Source organism: Pieris rapae, chromosome 7 (genome assembly GCF_905147795.1).
Source record: "Pieris rapae chromosome 7, ilPieRapa1.1, whole genome shotgun sequence".
In the NCBI taxonomy this organism is placed as follows: Eukaryota; Metazoa; Arthropoda; class Insecta; order Lepidoptera; family Pieridae; genus Pieris; species Pieris rapae.
The window spans coordinates 5770092-5784128 of NC_059515.1; the positions used below are offsets into that span (position 1 = coordinate 5770092).

Sequence of the window (14037 nt, forward strand, 5' to 3'; positions counted from 1 at the left end):
CTCAGGTATCATCCTTCATCCGAATTTTAGTAATTTAACATTAATTAAACTTTGTCGTGAATATGATATGTTTTTCGGGTTTTATGTGTTACCCAGTAGTTATTAATAGACGAAGAATCTATAAATTTTTCTCTAATAGAATTAGAGAAATCCTTTTTTGATTTTCATAGAAATAAAAATATTGCGAGAAACATCTATTAAAATTATCAGTAGTACCATTACTGTTGGTTTGAAATGTAGTAATATAAACTCTGAAAGTGCAAAACTTAAATCAAGACTGTGAAAACTTTATATAGTAAATTCTTGTTGTACCTACTTCACAGCTATATTCACGTATTATTATAATAAATGATGTCTGTCACAGATGCTAACATAGTTAATCTTGTCACTTGACTTTGAAGTTGGGAATTGTTATCAAAGTATGATCATTTAGACGCGTATTTCTTACTTGTAGGTTATCTGGCAATTCCATTTTGATATATAAAAATTCGACAAAAAACATTAAACATTTATCCACCTTAATAGATCCTTAGGATCCCGAGATAATGAACTACCATTTGATCAATATCGCTTGTAAAATGTTATGTCCCAAATCGAAAGCATATGGCACAGCAATCCTACATATGTGTCGGCGATACGCCATAATTATCGTGTAAAGACTACATTATAATAAAAACACACACAGAATATCGCTTGGTTATTTATAATACGATTTCTAGAACATAACTAAAAGTTCAATCTATATTATATAAACCAACCGTCATTCAAGTTATCGTTTAACATATTGCGTTTGAATTGCACCATTAATTATGAAATATAATTCATATATTAATACGATAATTTATTTGAATTTTACATAACTCAAAATGATTTATTTTAAACAAATTACAAATTTAATAACGAAACGCCACTTTACAATGTATTTATTACTCACATAAAAATTTGTGTCAGAATAATGTTGTTTAATTCTAATTTATTTTACTTTGAAAGTTTCTGAAGTTATATTGTGGCGAACAATAATACCATTCATGTCTTCTCAGTAGACCTTGCAGCTAGTAGCAAGTCTGGCAACGCGACCAGCGGACATTGCGATATGGAGTATTATTATGGAGACTATCGAACGTGATACTTATGTGTGCGATTTACCCCTTACTTCTTATAATTAATTTATTGTTAATCTTTACTTATACATATTTACGCTTTCTCTTTTCTTATTTGATTTCATCTGGTTTCGTTTATAACTTTGCTATTCTGTGCTTATTTTAATATAAGTAATATTTAAGACTTTAAGAAGTTTATTTTTCCTTTCTACTGCCTAGCCTAGAAACTTTTATTATATGATGCTCGCCTCACCAAAATTAAATATCCAATGTTTTTAAACAGTTAAGCAGTTAATACAGTGTCTAATAGTTTTTGACTATTGAAGTTCTCAGTTTTGTGATAGTTATTTAAATATCTATCTTAAATATTATTAATATTTTTATAACAATATAATCATTATATATTAAAGCGGTGGCATGTCACCTACGCGTTGGACTGATCAGATTAAGTCTGCCGTAGAATCACTGAATCAGTGCAGCATGATGACGTCTAATAGGCAACGATGGCGGAAGGTCGTGAAGGGCATCACATCTGCCCCTTCTATTACCTCTACTACATAGCTATCACGATCGCTCTGTCAAGAGTGTACCGCATAAGAAGAATATTAATTTGCGCCCATATATAAAAAAACCGAAATGGACCCTCTGTGAACCCATAAAATATAGCAGCGCTTTATGTAATCGCTTGAACCGAGCCATTATTGAGAAATCTTAAAAGCAATTTTGCTTAAAAAATCTATAAGGTGGCACAGATGTCGCGAACACTTTGCAAATAACTGTTTTATTGCCATCACTTCTTCACTGGAACGCCTAAAAACGCGCAGAGAGACAAATTTGTTTTACGTGATGCTTTTGCATTATGTAAGAACTTTGTAGTCTAAGAGACGTAAATGTGAGACACTATTATTGCATCTGTTTTACTGACAATAACAACTAAAATAGATATGTGGTATCCAAATGAAATAAAAAAAAATATATTATACTCTAACTAAAATTAGCTTACTTGTTACATTAAATATGTAACAATCAAATATACAGTATATACAATTTTCTTAACCTACAAACGACAACGACAAGCAGCCGGAAGGATGTTGTTGTTTCCTTGGAAGATGGGTCGCACTTTGGTATAGGATGCTACTCGTGTGGAAATAAGTAACTTGACTTGTATCCGTGAACACAAATTGTTTTTAATTAAGAGTTGTAGCTATACTAGAGTACCCGAACAACTTAACAAAGTACACGTTTTATGTACTTATACGTTTTTACACTGCATTATGACAATCGTTATTGATAACCAGGAATTTTCAGGGAAGGCTGATCACCTACAATATCTATGTCTTATCTCAAAATTAAGTCCATTTTCGGTTGATATAATAATTGATAAATATTCCTAGTCAACTCTTAGACTCGCCATGATGAGGGCACGATCTCTGCCCTCTTGTGATATGCATTCATAAATCCTTTTTCTCTTTGATAGTGATGTTTTTGATTGACTCTCTTTATGCTATAGAGATTTTATACGCCCCATAAAGAAACTGTTGCCTACTTAAACTTCAATTAACGAATAATTTATATTATTATTATCCTAAAACAGGTTGTCCCATAAATCAACGTAAAGCAAAAGTCGGATGTTAGGGCCGGTAGTTGCTAGCCCTGAATATTTATTGAATAAAAACTTTTTTACTATTTTATTTACACTTCGGAATTCGGACTAAATCCGCAACCTTTTTATGTCACTGGTAACATTGCATAGTACATTTGAAATTCCAGTCGGATGTAATAATATAACATCACACAGTGTATAAAATATATTTACTTTTAGAATGGCAATATCTTTTAAAATACGTGCTATAGAATATTGGATTAATATATAAATAAAATTGTGGATTTTTTTACAAAATGATTTCATGATGAATGAAATGCTAAAAATGTTTGGAATGTTTACGTTCTTGTTATAAAAAAAAAACTATTTGTGAAGATTTGTAATTGGCCCACAGTGTTATATATAAATATGTACATCTATTTCTGTATTGTGCTATGAATCTTCTGAATAAATAAATTTTGTATGGTAAACCACTGCCTACCCTATCAGCCGGTATTACCTTGACGTTTAATTTTGGTACAACCTGTATAAATATACAAGGGAGTATTATAATTTAGTCTTTGGTTCACACTAGTAATAAAATAAAACTGGCGGTCAATTATTAGTTCAAGGGACCACACTGTTATTTTACTCGTAATTAAACTGAAGGTTCATATTGTACAAGTTAGTGTAAAGTGTATTGTACAAAAGTGTACCAAAACGCCGATTTCGATTATAAATGAGATGTTAAAAGTAATATCGGTTACTCGATTTTTCTGGAAACTTTTTCGTACTTTTGTCACATTTGCGTAAGCGCCAGTAGATGCTCATAGTGATTGGCTACACCAAAGGCAAAAGACCACGTAATCGTTCGCCAACGAGATGGACTGATCAAGTCCTCAAAATATACACTGTTTTAAAAGAAGGGCATGGCCGAAATTGGTGGAGGAAAATTATTCCCACCAGATCATTGTTTACAAATTATCGCAAATTATCCGGCAGTTACATTTGCTAACGGCGAAGAAGAATTCAAATATGGCGATCATATATAGTGTCATTGTTTCTTTTCGGAATATAGTCTAAAATATAAAGACAAAAGCTGATTTCATATATGAATAAATCTTTATAAAGGATCTGAAGGGTAAAGGATCGGATAGCTTGAATGTAAAATAATATTTGATAAGGATAAGATCGGGGTGGACTTGAGACGTTTACGCATACTACGTAGAGCTAGACGTGAAACTCGACAGGGACGGAGTTATTTAATTTTTTTTACATAACTCGTATCAGTTTTCATCACTGTTTTGTATTTCCGGAAATAAAGTTGGAGTATCAAATTCTAGATTCTCACTTATTAGCTTGTCGTTGTATTAGTTAATATAAGTTTTAATTGTAAGTAAAGAGTTAAGGAAGTACCAGGTATCTAAACACCGCAAACTTTGAAGTAAAATAAAACAGTAGTAAATGAAAATTTAGAATCAAAGTTTCTTCGAAAACTTTTACTAAACTATTATTCTACTATATCTATACTGAAGTCTGAATTTCATCGGTCATAGTAGGTCAACTGTAAGTCCCGTCATGTTTCTAATTATTATATTTTATTTACAAGCGTCAAAGTACGTCTCTGCCTTAAGGTTGATAAGGATAATCAGAGTATCAAAATGAAGGAAATTATTTGTCGGCGACTTGGGAATTAGGATTACAATAATCTACCGCATTATGTAAAATTTATTAATAATTTACTAAGGTCTCTCCTAAATATATAAAGCTATAATACCACTCACTCACTACACAGGTTCACAGTTTAGTGGACCCCGGCATCGTGGTGCGAAGCCACCGGAAAAATTTGAAATCCTGGTGAAGTCAAACTCCTCAGATGGGTCCTGGGATCAGAATCTGTCGGAATACCTCTTTCGATTGCTTTTGCATCGAGGTTTTAATCTGTACTTTACTCCAGCAGCGCTGTTGAGGATTTATATAATGCATTATCGGTAGGTTATAAACAATAAGCCGCAAATACCTGTAATTATTATTTTTTTGTTTACCGTAACGATTACGGTTGGCAAGTGTAAACGTCGTTACCTTTTTTAATATTCAACATGTATTTAAAATGAATTTCATCAAAAAAAACTAGATTACTGCAAAATCGAGCAGTGGGATCTTATACTATTAGCGCTAAATGTAAGTTTCATAGTAAACGTATTTAATTTTGTTATTCGGAAGTCAAAGTTCATGCTAAGTCTCGTCGCTAAAAAGTTCCCGATCTTAGACTACGCAACAGAGCTTATTGCGAGTTTCACCAATTTGCAATCCAAGTGATCCAAGTAGGAAGAAGATTATTTTAAAAGTATTTATACCATGTGGAGATTTAGTGTTGGTACATATTATTATCGTCGTTAATATTGTTAGTGATTAAACCCCTTTATTATATTTATTATTATTATTTACGTTGTACAGGGTCGGCCGCTGATTATATTAACAAGAAATATCATATTTACAGACTTAGCATAATAATAACTAAGCTACTATAATAATAGAATATATATTATATTCTATTAACTGTTATTAATCGTTCAAACAAATAAAACGGCGTCTTTGCTCCCCTTTAAGCCAAGACAGTTTCCTTGTTAGTTGAGAAGATATCGATTGGCTAGAAGTTGCACAAGGAATTATCTTCAGTTTCCATCCTGTCGGTTCTGTGACGTATTGCCGATGATCCTAAATCCAATAGTGACCCATTCTCTCGACAGAGTGTTTCTAGTTCATCTCACTTGCTATTTTTATTAATTAATAGACTATTGTAAAGTTTTAGATTTTACATATTTGATAAATTTATTATTTTTTTAAAGTATTTAGACTATATTAATTATTATAGTTTATAAAAAAAACTACAGATGAAGTCAAGAAGCCGTTTTGTTTTTTATGCAAATATACCTGAAAATAAAAACCTAACTTAATAGCTTAACTATCAAAATGGGCTGAGTTTTGAAATAAGCGCGAAAAATTCAAATGTATTTAATTAATATCATCCCTTTCACGTAGATAGTAGTAGCAAATAGGGTGTCACTGTCAGTGTCATTGTTATTGATCATGACGGCTGCTATTACACATGAACAAGTTGTCTCTCACTTGATTTTGATGTTTATGCTTTTTATTTGGTAAATGGAAATAGAAACATATTAATGGAATCAAAGATTTATTTTAGCCTTATTAAATTGATTGGTAATTTCACTGAAAATATTTTGTGGTAATGGCGTCCACATCTAAAGATAAGGTGCAAAACTCCTGTAGTCATAATAATCCTGAAAAAGACCTAGAACCAGGTGCATCTCACGACAGCATTTTGAACCCTACGGATTCTTTTGAGGAGTTTGCTACTGAGATGAACACAAGTCTTGAGGGCAGATCTACAGATGTTACAAAAAAATCCAGTACAATCAGTGAGATTCAAAGTGAAATCGGTGAATGCTCAAAGGAACTAAAAGAAACTACTTCTAGTGAAAATTTGCAAAATAAAGATGTAAGTTTTAAGAATACTGCAACAATATCGTTTATTTTGCGTTTAAAATATTATAATTTACTTAATAGTCCTGAAACAACTATCACAAAAAGATAGAAAAATATATACTACAATGTTATTAAGTGGGCGGTTTTAAAAATGTTTGCACACTTTAGACAACAATTAATAGACAAAAATAATTATAAATACAGAAGATTCTAAGTTATTTTTATTTATTTGTTAATTTGATAATTCCAGGAAGCCATATCCTCTTCAGTGAGCAATTCAAACTTACAAGAACAGAATGGTGATGAGACAGAAAGTGAAGTGGATGACTATTTAAAATCACCAGAGCTAGTTAATAAAGAAAAACATGTTTTTATACTTAGCTCTGCTGGAAAGCCCATTTATACAAGGTCTTCAATAAACTTTAATTTGCACATAAGAGTAGCGGCCACTGCATGATTAAGTTATCAACCTCACATGTTCAATTATAATATTATATAGTCTCAATTAAATAATTAATATTTTTCCAGATTGTTACATGAATAAACTGATAGAAATCAATTAATTGCTAAGTCTCCATTTGTAATTCTGAGATAGTCATTTTTAAGAGATATCACACAAAATAAGTGTGAACCTACTTATCTGATTTAACCAATATTAATAATTTTACTATTTAGGGGTATTTGTTAATAGTTAGAATCATGTGATAAAGTTACATTTAAGTTTATAGTTAAAGCAACTATGTATCTGTTAATTTCAGATATGGCAATGAAGATAAACTAGCCGGCTTATGTGGAGTTATCCAAGCGTTAGTTAGTGTTGTTGAAGAACAAAATCGAGATATTTTAAGGTCTATCATCACGAAAGATTGCAAGGCGGTGTTTTTAGTTAAAGGACCACTTATATTAGTAGGCATGTCAAAATCTAATGAGAGTGAAACTCAATTAGTTTTACAGTTAACGTAAGTGAACATAAATTGTCTATAAAATAATCAGTACATTAATTAATCTACAGAAAAATTGTCTATTTTTAACATGTTCTGCAAATTATTGGAAAATTACAGTATGACATGTTTGTTGGTGTTCATGTATTTCAAATTTCTACCACAATTAGAATGCAATGTCCCATACTCATTAGAAAAATGTATATAAAGTAATCCAAAAACTGAGTGGCTTTTGGGAGTCACTATATATGCCATTCATTGCTTCTGGGTGTCAAAAAACATTTAAATGGTGTTCCATGAATTGCTTTATACATGGAACAGCATGAAGATAGTTTTAATTTATGTTTTAGGTTCGGCATTTTACATCACAGACACCATGCAATCAGTCTACCAAAATATCTTCTCAGAAATGTATTATCATAAATCTTAATTTCTTCATGATTTATTAATTTCAGGTATGCCTTCAACCAAATTGTCTCAGTATTGACACTAACACAATTAAACCGAATATTCGAGCAGCGTAGAAATTACGATTTACGGCGATTACTGTCCGGTGCTGAGCGTCTTATAGACAATTTACTCATTTTCATGGAGAAAGACCCAGCATTTTTACTTGGAGCTGTCCGGTGCTTACCATTGCCAGAGAAAGTTAGAGAAAATATCACTAATGCTATAATTTCCACATGCCACAAAATAAGAGATTTAGTATTTGCTATACTTATAGCTGGAAATCAATTAATAACATTAGTTAGAATGAAAAAGTATACATTACATCCATCAGATATACATTTACTGTTCAATTTGGTACGGAGTTCTGAGTCCTTCAAAACTGCTGAAAGTTGGACGCCAATTTGTTTGCCAAAGTTTGATGCAACGTAAGATTTTTACTTTTATTACAACTTTTTGGCTGAAGCAAGCAAAAATATTTTTTATTAGTAACAACAGTTCTTTTTTAATAAGACTTCTATATCATTTCAATCTGCTAAAATCACACAGTGTTCAACTTCATACAGCCTTTTCACTAATATAGAGCAACAATTTTTTTTCAATATTGAAATTAAGGAGGGTGACTAACATAGATAAATCTACTTTTCAGGGGCTTTCTTCATGGCCATGTATCGTACATATCTGAAGACTGTCAAGCCTGTCTATTACTACTTACAGTACAACGTGATGCCTTTTACCCACTGTCACAAGCCAAGCACACTATATCAGACAAACTGAGACGATCAAACTGCCTTACAGCGATCAATGATGCTCTGAACAGGAATAAAGATCTCACAACCACCAACCCTCTTAAACATATAGGGATTCCAGAAATAAGACACTTTATGTATAAATGCAAATCTACAGCTCAGTTATTCACCTCTGACCCCATAAGTTTGGATCGGCTACAAGATTATAGACAAAGACACAAAGAAGGGGGTGATGTTGTTCAGAAAAAGGTGGAGAAATTATCAGACATGGATTATGTGAGGAATTATAGGGAATTTTGTAGTAAGATACATTGTGCACGATCACCAGCAAAGTTGATTTTCAGGTCTAATTCTGAAGACACCATCTTGGCTTGGGTGAGTCCTTAGTGGTTCTTCAACAAAGTGTAGAAAGTTATAGATCAACTCAATCTTTATTATTTTCAACCTTGTCTATATTTAAAATTTTAACCAGCTAAGATAAATATTTATATGGAGATAATTAGTACTTTGAAAAATTATTTTTTATTAAAATTTACAAGATTATGACAGTTTATTTAAATAAAATATAAATTAGAATTTGTTAAGGTTGGTTAATAAAAGAAATACATTAAATTACAAAATATTATTTTCAGATAACAAATGGTTTCGAGCTGTATGTAACATTTGATCCACTTATGGAAAAAGATCTAGCTATTCGAGCTGTGGACAGGCTATTGAGATGGATCAAAAATGAAGAAAAAAGAATATTTATTATGAACGCGCCTACGTTTTAGACATTTCCAGAATTTTATGAAATCTCAGTATCTCTGTTAATCTGACTTGCCAGAGTTATAGTAAGCTATAACTTAAAAATGTTTGTTAGTCATTTTGATTAGTTAGTCTCTTGAAGAGCTTCATATTGTTCAAAATCAATATTGGTGTATTCTAGTAAAATTAAATATTGAACCCTTACTTCCCATTACATACCTAATAAATAGGATTTTAATTCAGATAAAATTCTTTGAAAACATGAGCACAAGAACTTACAAATAATAATGTAAAATAGCTTCTTATACTCCGATAAAAATATCATTATTAATTTTACGAGATGTTAGTCACTAAATAAAACAAATTAAAAAAACAATAATCAAAACTTTTATCACAACTGATGTGTGCTGCATCAGCTTTGCAGATCTCCAGTATTTAATTCATGGCTTGTTTAAAAATGTGAAATGAGATCATAGCATTATAGCTAAAAGCAAAATTATATTTTGTGATATTACATATAGAATATAGTAGGAAATTTGTATTTAGGGAAATATGTACAAAAGTTGTTGTAAATGTTACATATTTTAATTATTGTTTGAATTTCATTTAGACTTTGGTTATCTAGGATGTTAACTCATGTGGGGGTTGCAAGCAATTGAAAGCTTTTAATCAATTAATACTGTTTACAAGGCAGCCTTTATATTTTGAGTTATAATTATTTATTTTTACTTTAAATACATCTCAATCAAGGTTATGTATTGTAATGATATCTTTTTTGAAATTTTGTGATTTCTGTATATATTGTAATGCAAAATAAATCAAAAAATATTATGTAAATAGATATTAAATTGTATTTTTTAATGCTTGGTTTTATTCCCCTATGTAGCACTGTATAGTCCTTACATGAAAAATATCTTTAGTATATTTATAGCCTTTAGTATTTTTTTAAAGCTGGCTGATGTCATATTATTATGCACTGAAGCTTTGACTTATGCGATTTCAAACATATAATATGCAGGTCTTAAATATAGCATATGCTTAATTTATTTATTTTGATTCATTTTTGGTTTAATCAAAACTATAATGATGACACCTACTTTAGAAATAATGAAAATAATAATGGTACTTGTAAGACTTTATTACACATTAAATAACTAAGATAATTTTAATATCTGCCTCTGTCTCTCCTCCTTTCAGGTTCATGGCGATCTCTTCTATCTTTATCACGTTCTCTTTCTCTGGGTCGTTCTCTCTCCCTTTCACGTTCACGTTCTCTTTCACGCCTTCGGTCGCGATCTCTGCTTCTTGAACGATCTCTTTTACGATCTTTTTCGCGCCGGTCATTTATTATTTTAGGTCGGTCGCGCGATCTAATAAAAAAAAATACAAATAAATAAAGGTTGCTAGATACTTTCATTCAGAGCTTGCAAACAGGTGAAGTTATTCTGTGCACTAAACAAACAGGACCTATTTTGAAATCAATACATATTACTTACTTATATATTAAAAGAAATTGCAGGTTGGTATATATTCAACTTAGTTTTGATATATTTTTTCTATCTATCTATTGTATCTTTAAAAGTGCTAAACAGGTTCCTGTCTTTTTAAAGTTGCCTTACAGCAATATTTTGACTTTGTTTCATCATGAAATAAGTAATTTGCAATAGAAGATAAATATTTTTTTCTTATATATATTACAATTTCTACAAAGTATTCTCAAGCTTTCACACAAGAAAACAATAAGCTGTATGTGTGTAATTGTAGAGTTGGTTAATGCTAAATTTAATGTAATTTACATTTAATTAAATATATGCTGATCAAGTCTCTAGATTTGTAAAATAAGGCCGCATAATAAAACTGAATTTCACTCGGACCCTGTTACTGTCACAAACTTTGGTTTTGCTTAAGTTAAGAAGATGTATTAGGCTATGTAACTTACCTATCTCTTCTTCTCTCTCTGTCCTTCCGTTCACTCTCTCTTCTGTTCTCTTTGGTTTCTGGTTCTACAATATCTTCATCTGAAGGCATTTCCTCATCTAAATCGTCATCTAATGCTGAAACCTTGGGATCTAACTCATTATTTTCTTCTAAGACATGTCTTTTTTGTATTCTAGGTAAAATAACATCACACAAGCGTTCTTCACGTAATAACTCGTCAATAAATTCATCCATGTGGACTATTTCATACTGTCCTTGGCGATTTTGCCGCCGTAATTTCCTATTATCATTATACAAAGGTTCAAGATACTTGTAGCAGTCTACCGAGGAACCTGTGAGTCTCATGTAAAAAGCACCCAATGCACGGACGTACTTAAATTCTTCGTTTTTTATAAATTCAACGACAATATCTTTCTCTGGCTGAATTTGTAACATTTTTAGTACTAAACACAAAAAAGGAGTGGGATAAATAAAACCCCCGTGAACCCCGCCGACATATCGTAACTCCATGGCTTTGTCCACTAGTAATTCGGCTGTTAATGCAAAACATTCTTCTTTCCAATATTTAGAATCGTAAATTCGAGATCTAATAATCTTTTCAATTAAATATTGAGGATTTGTCCCTCGAATTGATTTAGCGTCTTTCACTGTTCGATTCGCCATTTTTGACAACTGACAATTACTTAATCTATCAATTATATTTCATTTCTTGTTTTTTTTTTAATTTATGTATTAGCCGGATACAAAGTCCATTGGCACTATGTTTCATTTACAATAATTATTAATTTACCAGTATATTAGCAAAGCACAAACTCCCAAAAATCCGGTAGAAATATCCTGAGTGAAATGAAATGTATGGGAACTGGACAACAATTTTTATTTTTTACCTACTCACTTTTGTTTGAAATTACTGTATAATAATTGTTTCTATATTAATGTTTCATAAAGTATGGGATTTCTACCCTCTAAGTAACCAATCAATCATACTAGGATTTAATGAAAAGTAACAAACAATTATCAATTAAACTTTATGCAATAACTTTTTGAAAGTTAAAAAATTAAATTTTTTCTTCATACAAAGAATATTAAATATTCTCATTTGTTATATAGTAATTTCTACAAGACATTCTAAGCCTATTAATTATTTAATTCAAATTCGAAAATAACATAATGTATACTTATGAACGTCAAAAAAGAAATATACATTGAATGCTCCTAATTTTACACTTGCTGCCAGTTCTCAAATCAAAGGCGTAGAACGCCACTCTTTAATCGCCAAGTTTTTTTCTTTTACACAACGTTTAAAAGCAAGGAACTGCAATCACCGCATACACGAATTCAAGTACGACCAGTCACCACGAGTAGCACCAGTTCAGGAGTAGGACGCGTGGCCACTGGCCAGCCATCGTCCCCCTCACCATATTTTAGGGAGAGAGACAACCCTACGCATGGACGCCGCCACAAGCAAAGACAATTTATTTTGAGTAATCGAACTGACGTATGATGGTCGATGGATAATCGAAATCATTATAGACTCTTTGATGGATAACATGTATGACATTGTCAATTTAGGCGCAGATTATTGATTGTCACCATTGTTAATATAGTAAAAAATTTTAAACTTCAGATTCAGCCGTTGCATTGGCTTAAGTTTGATTAAATATATATTCGGCAATCTGAATTCTGAAAAGATTAAATGATTCTGTATTTTTTTCAGCATCGTATGTTAGTATTCTGAAATGCAAATATCAAAGAAAAAAGCTGTTGACGAACCTATGGATGTAGATGAGGCTCCGTCTCGTGAAAACAGAGAAAACCGTAACAACGATGACGAAATAGATCATATATCTGATGATGAGGAAGGGGGTGTGCGTATAGGTGATATCTACATACCCCCGGCTCCCAGACCTGCTCTTACTTTTGATACTACCGGCCCAAGGCTTATCATAACGCACATTTTAAACGAAAACTTTAAAAGTTATGCGGGTGTGCAAAAACTTGGCCCTTTTCACAAGGTAATACGATTATCAGAAAGCTTTAAAAGACCTAAAGAATTTTAATGAATTATACTTCTCATTGTCTTACTAAGACCTAGTCCTAGATTTCAAGCATCATGTTTAATGAAAGTTTTTAGTTCCTTCTTAAAATTACTAATGTATAATTTACAGAGTTTCACAGCTATCATAGGACCAAATGGAAGTGGAAAAAGCAACGTTATAGATTCAATGCTTTTTGTGTTTGGTTATCGAGCCAGCAAGATAAGATCTAAGAAGATATCAGTACTGCTACATTCATCAAGCAAATTTCCGAATGTTAATAGTGCTACAGTATCTGTCCATTTTTGCCAGATCATTGATAGGGTAAGTAAAAAAATTTAAATTATCTTAATTTACATAATAATTATTATATTATTTAAACATAACATACATAATTATCAGTATTCTATTTATTACTTTACTAGTTAAAATATAGTAACATAAACTAAAGATATGTATATACACAGCTTCAATTACACTATTTCTTATGCGAAATAGAAGTTCTAAAGTTTTAGTTGCTACTGACTATATATATTTTTAATCAGATCATAAAAAAATGGATAAATTTTGAATGGATTATAGAGATGTTCAAACAACTCTTCACATGGTCCATTATATAAGATGTTTATTTGTTTATTTTCAATAGCAGCTCTACAATACATGTTGCATAATCCTGCATAAGTTTTAAAGTCACTCCCACATATATCTGGTTCTGTATGGCACGGACATTGTCTAGGATCCAATTCATATGGCTTTGTTGCCACTCCTATTAAAAATACACTTACTGAAACAAATAATTAAGATAATTAAGTAACTAAAAAATAATAATTTACCTAAAAATTACATATATTTTTGTATGGACCTGATGAGGTTGGGCTGACTCAATTTTGTATTGATGTCTTAAATATTCAACACTTCGTTAAATTTCAACTTGAAAATAAATAATATTTCTCCCTCAACAGTCAATCAATCATAACAATTTCTTTGTCA

The 14037-nt window shown here is 31.2% G+C and overlaps 3 protein-coding genes across 3 annotated transcripts in view; 2 read left to right on the forward strand and 1 right to left on the reverse strand.

Annotated features, from left to right (window-relative positions):
- Positions 1-5805: 5805 nt before the first annotated feature.
- LOC110993601 (protein SAND) lies at positions 5806-9934 on the forward strand. The gene is made up of 6 exons (XM_022259932.2): positions 5806-6202; positions 6440-6597; positions 6948-7148; positions 7586-8005; positions 8227-8701; positions 8959-9934. The coding sequence occupies exons 1-6, from the start codon at positions 5933-5935 to the stop codon at positions 9097-9099; spliced, it is 1665 nt and encodes a 554-aa protein (XP_022115624.2). The 5' UTR covers positions 5806-5932; the 3' UTR covers positions 9100-9934.
- A 261-nt stretch (positions 9935-10195) lies between these two features.
- LOC110993557 (pre-mRNA-splicing factor 38) lies at positions 10196-11700 on the reverse strand. Its single transcript, XM_022259861.2, has 2 exons — positions 11013-11700; positions 10196-10443 (listed from the first exon to the last, which is right to left on the reverse strand). Exons 1-2 carry the CDS (start codon positions 11672-11674, stop codon positions 10239-10241), a joined length of 867 nt encoding a protein of 288 aa, XP_022115553.1. The 5' UTR covers positions 11675-11700; the 3' UTR covers positions 10196-10238.
- Positions 11701-12612: 912 nt separating this feature from the next.
- LOC110993527 (structural maintenance of chromosomes protein 4) overlaps positions 12613-14037 on the forward strand; it is a 32066-nt gene continuing 30641 nt past the window's right edge. The window contains exons 1-2 of the mRNA XM_045628814.1: positions 12613-13026; positions 13180-13371. Coding sequence (XP_045484770.1) covers positions 12751-13026; positions 13180-13371 — 468 coding nt within the window. The 5' untranslated portion in view covers positions 12613-12750. The remainder of the gene's footprint in view (positions 13027-13179; positions 13372-14037) is intronic.